General features: G+C 47.0%; 1 protein-coding gene across 1 annotated transcript in view; it reads left to right on the top strand.

Moving 5' to 3' along the window:
- Positions 1 to 14506, top strand: part of MAGI1 (membrane associated guanylate kinase, WW and PDZ domain containing 1) — a gene marked incomplete at both ends in the record, with an annotated part of 57077 nt that overhangs the window by 16769 nt on the left and 25802 nt on the right. Inside the window, 4 exons of the mRNA XM_010153691.1 lie at positions 35 to 123; positions 761 to 853; positions 4587 to 4769; positions 5851 to 6471. Coding sequence (XP_010151993.1) covers positions 35 to 123; positions 761 to 853; positions 4587 to 4769; positions 5851 to 6471 — 986 coding nt within the window. The remainder of the gene's footprint in view (positions 1 to 34; positions 124 to 760; positions 854 to 4586; positions 4770 to 5850; positions 6472 to 14506) is intronic.

Raw genomic sequence — 14506 nt, 5'->3', positions numbered from 1 at the left:
GGTTTCCTAATTTATTGCTCTCTTTCATCTCCAGCCACATCAACCGGAAGACACAGTATGAAAACCCAGTTCTTGAAGCAAAGAGGAAGAAACAACTTGAGCAACAGCAACAGCCACCAGAAGGTTGGCATCACCCAGGGCGCGATGGTTGGGTTTTCGTGAGGGATCTGCCCTCCCTCACCTTGGCAGCACCGTGCCCTTGTGTTTAGCCTTGCGCCCATGGCCTTAACGATTGAAGCAAAGTTTTTTTAGGGAAACCCCTCTGCGTGGGAGGCATCTTAAGCCCAAGACCTTTGGATGTTGTTAAGCTTTAACTGCAGCCCCACTGCAGTGAGGGGCCTGTGGCATTTGGGTTTGTTTTGGTGCCTTTGTAGCTTTCGCACCAAGTTGTTATCCAAGGGGAAAATAATTTAGGCTTCAACATTCCTCCTGCAGCCCCATGTCCCTCCTCTTACTTAGATGCCCCGAGTGCCATGGGGAGCACATACAAACAGAGAGAGCACAAAGTCAGATCAAGTCCGAGTCTGAGTGTGAGGTGGGGTGTCCCAGCAGGTGGATCTCTTGACCTGAACGTAGAGTGTCCTCCAGAACTGGTTTTTGGACATCCCATTCATTTTATTCCCTCTCTCCTTTCTCTCTTTCCTCTCTTGCCATGCTTCTCATGTCTCTGCTGCTTGAACCCCACGCTCCCGGTGTGTACGTGCAGGAGCTCACGGTGCTGTTGTGAAACGAGTAACATTTCCCTCTCTGCCCTCTCTAGAATGGACAGAGGAGTGTCCATCTCTCCCACCACCCGCTGCTCCAAACCATGTTTCAAACAACCAAGAGGCAGTGCGGGAAGCACCAGTGCAAGGTAACAACCTTGTTAAACCAGTTGTAAAAGTGCAACATGGGTTTTTTTCCTGAGAATGGAATTCCCCCAGCTACCAGCCAAGGGGAGTATCCCCAGAATTAGGGTCACACAGTGCCTGCTTATTAGATTCCTATAGATTTTGGGACTAGTTGTTTGAAGACCACATTTGTTGCCAAATGCAAGAGGCTAATGACATCACCTGCATCAAAAAAGGATTGTGGCTGTTCTCTGTATAGCATTCCGAGTCTTTAGCAGCAACTGCAGTGGATGCAAGTGCAAGTAGGAGCAGACCCTTTCGTACAGAGCTGTATGGATATGGAGGGATTAGGCTTTTTCACTTTCCAAAAGCTACTGAGTTTAGAATGTGGCTCTTCTCATATGATCCAGTGCGGAGATTGCTTTCTGTTCTCATAGGTCAGCATTCCTTCCCAAAAAGCAGCACCGAATCTCACCATGTTGCAGAGTGGCTAAGACACAGACATGCATTAATATGGTGATGTTTTAGTTTGAGAGCGAAAGCCAGTGTCACCCCATGTCTGCATTTGTGGGCAGACAGCATTTCAAGCTGAAGTAGTTTAAGAGCCCTGGAAAAACTGCTCAGTGTGTCTGGGGGCTGTGATGTGTGTAGGGTGTCAGCACTGCTTGGCGGGACCTTGGTTTTGGAGAGCTTGAGTGTCTCTGTTGCGTTTGTGACACCTGAGCAGCCAGGTTCTGGTACGGCCATGGGTGAGGCTGGCTTGCAACTACATGGGTTTTCCTATTTGTATGCTTTGTATCCAAATGAGTATCTGGAGGAGGTTGGGAACTGACAACACCAGAAAAGGGAGGTCCTCTGCAACTTTGAGAGCTTTGCAGAGCTACCAGACCTCTGTGCTGAATTTGACTTTCTGTGGTAACAGAGGGTGAAAAATCATAAGCACCTTGTCCAAATTACAAATTATGTCATGTTGCTGCAAGATCTGTGTTGAAACTCCTCCGGGAAGCTCTGCATGAGGAGGGAAAGATAATAAGTCCAAATACTGTGGACCTACTTTGAAGTTGTACATGTGAACAAGTACTTTGGGCTATTACAGCTTTATTTGTTAGTGTCAGTAGTCTGTGTATAGCCAACTGCTCACAGGCCAGTTGCTTATCTTAACTGATGAACCAGACAGAATAGGAACATTTCCTGAATTTGCAGTGTGAGCTGAAACATTGTCGGATCAGGTTGCCAGTGAGGGCAGAGAGTTCCACTTGTACCTGTTGCAGTACAAGTGTTCTCTGGTTACAAGTGGTTGTAAGTAGGCTTCATCTTCAGCTACATTAAATTGCCTGGCAAGCGTGGTCTGCAGGAACCAGAGGCTGGGGAAGGTGGGAGAGAGGGGGAATCTGGCTGGAGCCCAGTGGGGCTGGCCCTGGGAGCATTCCAGTGCTCCGCAGGTCATAGAATCATAGAATGGTTTGGGTTGGAAGGGACCTTAAAGATCATCTAGTTCCAACCCCCCTGCCATGGGCAGGGACACCCTCCACTAGACCAGGTTGCTCAAAGCCACATCCAGCCTGGCCTTGAAGACATCCAGGGATGGGGCATCCACAACATCTCTGGGCAGCCTGTTCCAGTGCCTCACCACCCTCTCTGTCAACAAGGGCGCTGCTGTCCCGAGCTGCCTTTCCTGCCGTGAAGAGCCAAGGAGGGCTCGCTGCTGTGGGCAGCAGCAGGTCAGCCCTTCCAAAACAGATGTGTGAAATATAGCAGCATCCAAAGCCCCCACTATATTCCTGAGGGCTGTTTAAGTATGTTAAAGTCATCGAGACTTGCAGCCAGGAAAAACGAGGGAGCTCTGGGCATTGTACCCTGCTTACCAGGCATCTGGGGTTAGGCATCTCAGCAGTGCCCCAAAGCCACCGGTCTTCCTCGGGGAGACATCTGGGAATGCCACCTCTGGCTTTTACACCATCAGGCCAGAGGAAGGGCTGCCCAGGTGCCCATGTGTGACAGTGCAATGGTCCCGTCATGCAGGAAATGATGTCAGGAGCCCCACTCAGCTCTCCAGCTGCTCCCAACTGCCAGACACTGAAATTTTGCAGCAGCATTACAGGAGGGCATTAGCCTGTCTCAGCACCACTCTGAGTGACGTGTCCTGGTACCCTGATGGCTCCTCTCTTCCATCCCTTCCTCTTCCTTTCTCAGTGCTGCTCCCTCTTCTCTTGCTCCCGTTTGCAACAGCTGTTTTCCGGCTTCCCTGTCCCCCCGTCCTGTTCCCAGGGGTTTCCGTCTCTCCCGCTGATGGCACTGCTGGTGGGACCATGGGCACAAGGACCCCTCCTATGTCCCTAGGAGGGACACAGCCTGTGGTGCTGCTGTGCTCTCACTGCCGGGCAGGCTCACCCTGTATTTGCAGGCAGACACTAGCGAGCTCTGCGTGTTCTGCTTGTCTTGTGAACCCAAAATCAGCGGGGACCGAGCCCCGCTGCACGCTGCCTCTCACCCTGTTTCTCACCCGAGATGGGTTGCACTTTGATAGTCAGGGCTTTTTTGCAGCTTGGGGTCTGAGCAGAGCATCTGCCCACGATGTGCAGGAGTACTGCGTTCCCGTGCCACCCTTCAAAGGCAGGAGTCTGTCAGTCCTCACGCTGCCCCCTCATGAGGAATCTTCAAATATACATTTTTTTTCCCCAGTCAAAGGCTTTACAAGTCTCAAATCCCCTCACTCTCCCTCAAGGTCTCCTTTCTAAACAGAGGCCCACGGCAATGCTGCCGTAGTTTTTGAAAGTACGCCAGCTCTCGGGCTGCGGTGCCCGCTGCTGCTCCTGGAGCTGTCACCAGAGGGCTGAGTGCCACAGTCTTCTCCCCTCTAAGCACTGAAAACAATTAAAAGTGCAAAGGTGTTTCGTGTTGGCACTGTGAAGTGCAGCAACTGCGATTGCTTTTCCGAGCCTGTGCAAGACGCTTTGCAAGGATGCGCTTTGGAGCACCTTGTTCCCTCTTATCCGTGCTCCCGGGGAGCATTAGCAGCCCTCCAGCACAGCCGCGCTGGTCCCAGGCCGCTCTTTGATCCCTGCTTCACAGCGGCAGTGGTTTGTCCACGGCAGGCGAGTAGCAGAAAGGAAAGAGAAGAGACTTCAGGGTCTGAAGAGCAGCGTCTCCCCTTTGTCACCCTTTATCACAGGGTGATAGCGACCGAGGGGCTGGGGGTTATGCTAAAGGGTTACGCAGTGTCTTGCCAGGGCTTAGAAGTTGCATTTTGCTCGGTGGGTTGGGAGAAAGCCAAGTGGGGAAAAACATAATGATATTCCTTTCTACAGAAGTTCTTGCTGCAGACTCCTGTAAGAGGCGTTTGTGCTGCCCCTGTTCCATCCTTCCTGGGATGGATGTAACCACCTCAGGACAGAGATAAAAAACACGTATCTAAGACAGCGTTGCCAGCTTTAATATGTTCCATGCCTTAAAGCAGCGTGTTTCCCCCAAAGCAGCATGTTTCCCCCTTTGTAGCCTTGGGGCTTTGGTCTGCACAACCACTGCTAACAAAGCACCAGGTAATAGAGGTTTTGCTCCTTCTTGTTAGGGCATGGTTGGATCCAGGGAGATGGGTGGAGTGCAACGAGCTGAGAGGATGCTGGAGTGAAGTTCAGTCCTGTCCCAGCACACCGCTGTGTTTGTCTGTGTACTTGTCAGAGCGGGGAGGGGCAGAGAAAAAAGAGTTCAAATGCTCTTGCCTGCCTGTTTATAGATTTTTCCAAACTTCTTACACAGGAAAACCCTTTTTTACACGAAACCCTTCTGAGTTGAAAGGGAAGTTCATCCACACCAAGCTAAGGAAAAGCAGCAGGGGTTTTGGCTTCACCGTCGTCGGAGGGGATGAGCCGGATGAATTCCTCCAAATCAAAAGTTTGGTGCTTGACGGCCCCGCAGCACTGGATGGCAAAATGGAAACAGGTACCGATGCCTTGGTTTATGTTGTTACACCTGGTTTTATGTGCAATTCATAAAGAACTCTAGTCCTCACCCATTTTTGGGGGGAAAGGCATTTAGCTTTCCAATCAGCAGGCAGGGAAGTGAGATACGTTATCAAATAGATTATAATTTGATTTATAATTTATAATCATAAGAGCACCTCTCCTATGACGAAAGGCTGCGAGAACTGGGCTGGTTCAGCCTGGAGAAGAGGAGGCTCCGAGGAGACCTCATTGCAGCTTTCCAGTACCTGAAGGGGCTACAAGGGTGCTGGGAGAGGACTTTTTACAAGGGCCTGTAGTGATAGGACAAGGGGTAATGGGTATAAATTGAAATCAGGGAGGTTTAGGTTAGATATCAGGAAGAAATTCTTCACAGAGAGGGTGGTGAGGCACTGGAACAGGTTGCCTAGAGATGTTGTGGATGCCCCATCCCTGGATGTCTTCAAGGCCAGGCTGGATGAGGCTTTGAGCAACCTGGTCTAGTGGAAGGTGTCCCTGCCCATGGCAGGGGGGGTGGAACTAGATGATCTTTAAGGTCCCTTCCAACCCTAACCATTCTATGATTCTATGATTCTATAATGAATTATAACTTCATCAATACCTAGCTTTAGGGCTGAAGTATGGCTGAGGCATGACATGTGGCACCGTATTTGAGCAGTTGGTATTTCAGAGCCTTCTGTTACAGCTCTCGTGTGCTCTCAGTTTTGTTTCTGTCATATGTCAGTGTAGCACAGTGTATAACAGTGAGAGCCGGGCTTTGAAATAGCTGTTAAATGGGCCATATACCATCATTTGAATTGATTAATTTTTTGCATGAGCCACTTCCATTTTCACTTCCAAAAAGGTTTATGTACATAAAGGCTTTATGCCCTGAGTCCATTGTGTACAGATAGCTCTTGCCTACCCAGGTGTCACGGTGCCTTCTCCTTGGAAAGGTGCTTAAATGCTACTGTTTACGCGAGCGTGGTACCTGTGGATGCTGCAGATGAGCTCGCAGGCTCTAGTGCACCTTCCCGGGGTGCACAACACGTGTTTGGTGTGTCTGTCTGTGTCCTCTGCAGGGGACGTCATAGTCAGCGTGAACGATACCTGTGTGCTGGGGCACACTCACGCTCAAGTTGTGAAAATCTTCCAGTCCATCCCCATCGGTGCCAGCGTGGACCTTGAACTGTGCCGAGGCTACCCCCTGCCCTTCGATCCTGACGATCCCAACACGAGCCTGGTTACGTCCGTGGCAATTTTGGACAAAGAGCCGATCATTGTGAACGGGCAGGAAAATTATGACTCCCCGGCGAGCCACAGCAGTAAAACAGGGAAAGTAAATGGCACAAAGGAAGCGAGGCCCAGCAGCCCTGCTGAGGTCTCTTCCAACGGACCCCATGGTTACCCCAGTGACACGGTCTCTTTGGCGTCTTCGATAGCAACACAACCTGAACTCATAACCGTGCACATAGTGAAAGGGCCTATGGGCTTTGGGTTTACTATAGCAGACAGCCCCGGTGGGGGCGGCCAAAGAGTGAAACAGATCGTGGACAGCCCCCGGTGCCGCGGCCTGAAGGAGGGCGATCTTATAGTCGAAGTCAACAAGAAGAATGTGCAGAGCCTCACTCACAACCAGGTGGTGGATATGCTGATTGAATGTCCTAAGGGAAGCGAGGTCACGTTGCTGGTGCAGCGAGGAGGTGAGTTTTCAAAACTGCTTTAAAATGCTTCTTGAAATTTAAAAAAAATGGCATGTCTTGAGAAACCTGCTCTCCTAAGCTGTTCTCTAGAAATGGTTTATGCCCTGAGGTGTAGGAGCTTCCCCAAGTTGGCAGTTGTCAAGTCACGTAGATGGTTAACCTTATTTATTGTTTGATGCTGCACGGGGGGAGATGTGCGTGTAGTTCCCATGTGCACGTGCGCTACACACCTCTTCTGGTATAATGCCCAAAAAGGGGCTGTGGGTACACGTGAGGTTACACCTTCACTTACGTAACACACCCTGACCTCATGATTGTAAAAGTTACTTTAAAAAGAACACGGACGTTTCTTGAGCTGCTCTGGGAGGTGGAAGAGGCTGGTAACCCATTCTGTACTTTGCAGTGTTCAGAGTCAGATATCCGATGGCTCTTCGCTGTGGACAGGTTACACCTGGGATACAGCTGGGGGTGGAGGAGACAATTTAAACTTCTCCGAGTTGTAAGCAATTGAAACGTTACTTCTGGATGTGTTTTATTCGCTGCGCAAGCGGGAGCTGAGCTCAGTTTTGGTTGCGTTGCCGAGAGGGCACCAGCAGGTACAAGAACCGTCCCCACAGCAGTACGTCTGCAGCCCCTGTGGGCGCGGGGGTGGTGGGTAACCCCTCACTGGGATCAGCCCACCCTCAGGAATGCTGTTCCAGGTAGGAAGCAGAAAGTAACGCACCCCAGCATGTAGCACACTCTTAGGCTGCAGATTAAAATTTGATATAAAAGTACGTTTCTGATGCTTGTTCTAAGGCGTTTTGACTGTAGCAAGTTAGCAACAAAAGCCAGTCGGTTTTGATGGGCCCAGGCCTGTCTCTGAATCTGCAACTCTGGTTTGTTGTTTTTAAAGACCCATTTGAAGGAATCGAGGGCATTGACTCTGCAGTTTATAGCAGCTCTGGAGAAATCACTGCCTTTCTTATACTCCTTCCTTTCCAAGTGCTTATTGTGGTTTTGTATTTTGATTGTAAATTAAAAAGTAGAGAACAGAATATATTGACAGTTCCTCAGCTTTCAAAGTGTGAGTTCCTTAAAGACTTTCACTACTAGAGAGGTTTAAAAATGCACTGCGTTCTCATGATTAATATATGTATTATGGAGAAAATATGGTTGGAAGAAAAATAGCAGCTATTATTAATCCTCCTGGAGTGTGCATATATATCTGGTAACACCATACATTAATTATTTGAATTGTGGCTGACATTTAATAATCCTCCTTATGCCTTGAAGGCATAATGAAAAGATTTGATGAGGAAATAAAAGCATAGTTTTAATAAGATAGTAAATAGTTCCCTGGTAATCTTGCTGAATCTCTTTTTTTTAAAATTTAATCGAGATACTAAGCACATGTTGAGCATTTGCTGTCACCTTCCTAGACAGATGCGGTGTCGGATTCCTGGAACTGCCTCCCTCTTTCAAGGTCTTGACATTTCCATCTGAGCATAGAGCACTTGCAGTTCCAAATTTCATGCTCTCATGGTACAGGACTCAAACTGTGGTGGCCCTGGATCCACGGTTAATCACTGGAACGTGGTTTTTTTCACATATGGAAGAGAGCTGGACGGAAAGGCGCTGGAGTTGGGGCACCGAAGCCAAGCACAGCGTGGACAATAGCATCCCTGGAATCAAAACCAGTTGGGTTTGGTTAAAGCTGTTTGTTAAAGAGGGAGCTGGCTAAAATGCACCCAGCCGTCAGCGCTGCTGCGCTTGGGTCACGTCACCCGTAACTTCACCTCGTGTTACCCCTGCCAAGTCTTTCAGGAGAAGTACCATCCCCAGACACGGTGCCGCTGCTTATTTCGGTCTGATTAGAGAAATGTATTTAGCTTCGGTGTCTGATAAAGCTCCTTCAGGGCTTCTGAAGCAGCTTTTCTCCAGCTTCCCTGTCAGTTGTCCTTTCCTCCTCCTCCCTCTGGTGTCCAGGGAAGAAAATGCTCAGATGCTGTCAGGCATCCTCGCGTTAGCCTAACGTTTGCATTCAGTCAGGCTTTGCGACAAGCATCCCCGTAACGCTACGGCTGGTGTTCGGAGCTGTCGAAAGGATTTGTCAGAAGTGATTACTAATCAGGCAGAAAAATATCAGAAAGAGACGTGTAATATATGGGAAAAGCTGCTCCAAGCTGCTGGTGCGCTCCCAACGATGAGGTTTAATTGTTAAAATGCAAATTCAGCTGAAGCGCTGGCTTAGGGGAGCAGCGAGCCCTGCCGTGGCCTGTGAGCGAGGAACAGAAGGATGGGTTCAGCAAGGATGAGGCTGAAATGCCCCGGCCCCGTGCTCCGCGTCGTCTGAAAATTGTCTGCAGGACTCGTGCAAGATCGGGGCAGGGAGATAAACACAGTAAGAGAGGGACAATGTCAGGTCATCGAGATTTTGCTTTCCAGAGGCCCCATAGAAAACTTGTCTTATCTGTGTTTTGATTGATTGACTTATTTTCCCCTTCCTCCTCCCCTCTCTAGGCCTTAGTCATATTATTGCTGCTGTTTTCCAGTTTCACACAGCGCTGGATAAAACTCACTGGCCGTGTCTCATGGCTCGGACTTCCAACACTTGAGGGCGTCAGAAAGGATGAACTCCAAGCAAAGGCGGAGGGGAAAATTGGCTAATTGGGCTGAGAGCAGGTCGGAAAAGCTGCTTTTGCTTAGGGAAATGAAGGGACAGAGGGGACAAAATTATTGCCTCCAACTATTAGGTAGGAGAGATAAAAGATACTTAAAAAGCAACTGGGTGTTGTTCAGCCGTAATTTAAACTGGAAATAAGGAAGTGCCAACCCGTTACAGCCTGTAAGTCAAACTGGAGGAGCCATAAGGGCTTTGCTGTTTGAAGGGGATGTGACACGGTGCCTGCAACAGCAGAGGAGATGCTTGCTAACCCAGCGGGCTGTGTGCCGGAAAGCAAACCACTGCTGCTGCTTACAAAATGCAGGATTAAGCATATGGGTTTTTTTCCCTGAGCTGCACAGTGTGATTACACATTTCAGTCATTTTAAAGAATTATTGTTAATAAGGCCACAAAGGGCACACCTTTATTTTGAATAATTGTAGCTGAAAAGGGCCTTTTAGCCTTGTACCTACCAAGTACATAAAGTACTTTTCTCCAAAAAAATAGCAAAAAAAGAAGCTAATAATATTTGCCACTTGAAATCCATTTGTCATTGAAGTCTCGTCTGCGTACAGCAATCGACTGAAATAAGCAATTCTCGAATACCTCTCCATGCTGCACAGAGTCTATTCATAACAAAAGCAACATTTTGTCAGAATAATTTCCCTGCTTCCCAAAGGACTTTTATTCTGGGAGTTGTGTCTGTGCTGGGGCAGGTGGGGGGGCTGTTTCAGAACAAGTCATTCTGCAAAACTACTGTGCTGTATTGTTTTGGAGTCACAAAGATCTAATATTTGTTTGTCTTAGTCATGTATTTTATGAATTGCCTTTTGTTAAAGAGGAATTTTTTTCTCTCTCTCTTTTTTTTTTTTTTAGGTCAGTGTTCAGGTCCAAAAATATAGTGATTAGTTTGTGGTGAGTTACAAGAATTAAGTAGTTTTCATGCAGGTTTGGATGGACAGTTTCCCTTCAGACTTTCACAGTTAGTGCTCGCTAACATCTTTATTTACCAGAAGATCGAAAATAGCATAAACCTTGAGCCTGATCTACACAATCCCCTCGAAGACGTGTTCCTGCTTTGCTCCAGTTCTGAGCAAAAGCATACAGGTGAAACGTCACTTGGATAGCTTTCCCTAGTGCCACGTTCACCTTAAACTGGGCAATGGAAGTCCGTCTTCTGAAAAATATATGTTTACTAGAGTTTCAAGACGAAATGTATTTTATGGGAAGAAGAACCAATGCAACATCTCCCTGTCTAAATGCCCGTCAGCGGGCACTGGCGTCTTACCTCCCTGTAAAAGCAAAGTCCATGGTAAATTCCCAGCTGATGGAATGGAGGTAGGTGGAAGTAGGGAGGGGTCTGTGCCAATAGTCCCGAGCATTTGGTCCTTGACTCGGTGGTCTTAAGAAGGTCCTTGTGATACATATAACTACAACAAAGATTTGCAGCAATGGAGCATAATTACAAAGCTCTAAAGCAATAAACCTATTAAGTCTCCCTAATTAGAGGGACCTTCCCTTGCTGTTCCGGTGATGCTCTTGGCATGTGAGGGTTATTAACCTCCGACACTTCCCACAGAGGAGTTGAGTCCTCTTTGTGGTGAAAATGCGTGCTAGAGTCAACTGCCGTGGGCGTGAAGGCTCTTTCTGTAGCCTAAAATGGAAGGACATATTTTTTTCTTTCTCTATTTTGTGGCTGTGCCATCAAAATAATCACATAGTCATAGAAAGATACGTGTCTTTTTTCTTCATACTGCTTGCTGCAGCTTCAGACTCCCTCCAGCCATGGTGGAGAGTTACAAGACCCTTTAGACGCAGCGGGGAAACTTTACAAACAATATATCCTAACAACTTTATAATTGCAAGCACATTATAGCAGTGTAATGGAAATCAGATTGCTCTTTGAGATCTAGACTGTCGAAACACAACGCTCAGGCATAAATGAGCAGCAGCCTGGAGCATTACATCTCTGAGCTGAATGAAACCCGTTACCACCGCAGATTGCAGGGAACATCTCCCCACTGCTCCAGCCTTTCCACCCTACCACAAGTACCTATGGGTCTGAATTTTTTTGTAAGCAAAAATAAGGTCTTTATATTTGTTTCTTGAGATTCTCTCCCTCCGTGGAAATTAAATTTTCCCTTCCTGCCCTTACCAGAAGTGTTGGAAATGGATCATTTAGTGGTAAGACCCAAACAGGAAAAAAAAAGGGCAATATCTCAGAGTGCTGGAATTAGAGCTTCTTTTCAGTTGCTACCCCTAATGATGTAAAACCGTGGTAATTAGCACTGCAATCAGCTATTCAGTGCAGACTTGAACTCTTTTGAACAAGCCACTCACTTCTGTTCGCCCTTTAGGCTTGCAGTGAAGAGAGAGTTGAAAGTCATGCCACTTAAGCATCTAGCTGCCAGAAAATTTCAAACTGTCTTAGCAGCTGCTGAAGTAGAGAACAAGTGGGTACAAACTGCATTTAGGACAAAATTCACAACCTGGGAATCGTCTGACCGTTACCACAGAGCATGTTTGCCTGTGCCAAAGCTTCTGGAAAGGGAAGAAAAGTTCCCCATTTCCAGCAGTATTTTCAGTTCCTAATACAGAGGGAGCAGAGCATTATACCGAGGTCTTCGTCCCATGTTTGGATCCGTAGGACCCTCCCCGAGCCCCGTCTCAGTGAGTACAGAGCGTGCGGTACCGATCATCGTGCATGCCACCTTTCTGGTTGGGTTTCTTACTCTGCTCCCCAGCCCACCGTGTTGTGGCTGCTTCTTCCCTCACCCGGAGCAGGAGCAGATCTAATTCCTCTCTCTCGTCTCCACTGACCCCTACGTTTGTTTGAAAACCCCACTTCAAGTCACCTCTTTTTTCCCTGCCCTACCTTCAGTCACCCACCACCAGCTCCCAGAGCTCCCAGTGCCTTCTACTCGGGTATCTCCCATCAAACCTGTTTGTTGGATCCCTCAGCAATTTGTCATTCAGTGTAGGTTATTTTGAGCTGTACACTGAAAAAATACCTGATACTGTATTACAAAGAACACTGTCCAGAAATGACAGGGGGGATAGTTTCGAAAGCTCATAGCACCCCTCACTAGTTAGTAAATTACATTTAGAAAACCAGGATCGTAGTAGGCTTAAAGAAATGGATGTCCATGTGAAATGCCAAGATTTGTATTTCATTACATTGTGTTCCAGGTTTGTTATTTTGTAATTCCAGAGTTATGGAATTCCTGATTAAATTGGGAATCTCATTTGGCATTTAAAATCTCTCTCCAATTTTTCCTCTTGTTTATCTTTGTCACTGTTTCCTTTAAAGAGATTTCTCTGGGAAGAAGGGAATCAGATTAGTAAAGTTTGTAAGTTGGTCTAAAACTGCACTAGAAATTAAACGTTTCTCAGATGGTTTTTTTGTTGCTTTTCCATTTTCTGAAAACAGACAATCCTAGTAAGAGTACAGTGCTGAAACCTATGACTTAGGAGCAGGGAAGGAGCAGGTCTGTGGGAACTTGCAGTCGGGAGTAGCTGAGTGTTTTTTTTCCAAACCACCAAGTCACACTTTGCTATTCTCTTCTCTCTGTTGAGTAAAATTATATTCTAACAAGGCCAAAAAAAGCTGATGAGACTTTAAAGCAAGTTTGATGTCACATTTACTATTCTCTTACAGCCTCGTTCTGATTAGGGACTACTGTATCAAGGAGCAGATACAAGAATCAGTTGAAGTCAGAAAAAAAGATGAAATAAAGGAAGTGTTACACATTTTGATATTTTTAATAAGAAGTTTGAAGTTCATACCCCTTATTAGAATTGCTTATGCGCATGTATTTCAGTCCACGGCGCAAGTTAATTTTCCTCTCAACAGCTCCGGAGTGTTAGATCCGCCTTTCCGAGGCAGCGCTGCGTATTGTTATGCAGCACCATACACTCATCGCTGGTAATTGGTTTTGTAAAGCAAGCTAGCAGGAACTTGTTTTCTCTTTGTGATAAAAATAAGCCGAACTTAACATTTAAAATCAGGTCGTCTTATAAATAATGTAATATTATGGGATTACGCGGTGTTTTTCTCCTTCAAAGTGGTTTACAGGTGTTAATCTTCGTGACATTAGCCGTTTGGTTTTGATAATCTGAATTTGCAAGGTCTGGGCTAACTCTCCTTACTGAAAACACGAAGATTTTGGTGCTGCTCATGTGCATGGCAAAGCTCCCCTTAGACTCCAGGAGGCAGCAGGATTTCACCAGGGTTTTGGATGCCTAGGAATGACTGCAGCCACCAAGGGTGATTCTCGGTAGCTGGTTCAGACTCTGATGTGCGTTAACTGACATCCATATGGATAGTGAGTTTGCAGGAATTCATGAATTAGCATTACCCGGTCGTGCTGGAGTTTCTCGGTGCAAGGTATCCAGTGGAAATAGTAAGTCACAGGTTCAGATTTCAACCTCAAAGATGCTACGGGTAAGCACCCAAAATTCCAGACATAAAAATACCACGTCAGAGTTCTTTCTGTCTTTATTTCGAGCCCGTAGTATTCATAACCAATTGCCTTTTCTAAGCTCTGGGAGGCTAAGAAACTCCAAAGAAAGCACATTGCCATACGACCACCTGATTCCAAAACCAACGGCTTTATAATATGACCGTTCTGATAATAAAGGGGAAACGGCATCACTGGTATGTGGACACTTGTATTGCCTGCAAATTTTCCAGCTCTTGCTGGTGTGATACATGCAAAGTGCTGACAGTGATCTGTTAGTCATTTGAGGGACAAGTGTTTTCCCCTCAGCTACCCTTCGTTAACTCCATTTGCACCGATTCGCTTCTAGACGTGAGTAAGCAAGTGAAGAGATGCCTGGGAAATCTGCTTTTTGGGTCAGCATCAGTTTTACATCAGTTGCCCTGCATTTCCGTGGCAGCGTGGCCAATGCTATAGCTTGTGTCCTCCAGATATGTGTGTCATCTGAGCTCCGGGGTCGCTTGGAAGGGTAAACCAGAACGGGACGGTTGCTGATTCATTGCTTGGCATTCTGTGACACATTTTGCAGTGATTTCAAGGGCTGAGCTAATTTTCTAAAGTTTTGAGAGGTTTCACGAAGCGTGTTTTAAGGCGAGGAGGAAGCCTGTGCATGAATTATTATGGGGGTGAACAATTAATGTATTAGGAATAACAAAATAATGCCAGTTTTGGGTAATCCTGCACGCTGACAGCCCGACGGGGGTGCGCAGGTTACGCGCACAGCTGCCTTTGTGTGGCAGGGAATCTGCGTCTGCTTTAAAATCACTAAGAAAACCAAAGCGTTTGCAGAGTGCTGGAAGGAAAAATACATCTGAAATCTTCCCATCAGGATGTTTTATTGCATGAACCACCTTATCTCGCAGAACGCAGTAGGCTCTCAGATGAGAACCA

Source organism: Eurypyga helias, unplaced genomic scaffold, assembly GCF_000690775.1.
Source record: "Eurypyga helias isolate BGI_N326 unplaced genomic scaffold, ASM69077v1 scaffold10260, whole genome shotgun sequence".
Classification (NCBI taxonomy): Eukaryota; Metazoa; Chordata; class Aves; order Eurypygiformes; family Eurypygidae; genus Eurypyga; species Eurypyga helias.
This window is presented reverse-complemented; position numbering and strand designations above follow the sequence as displayed.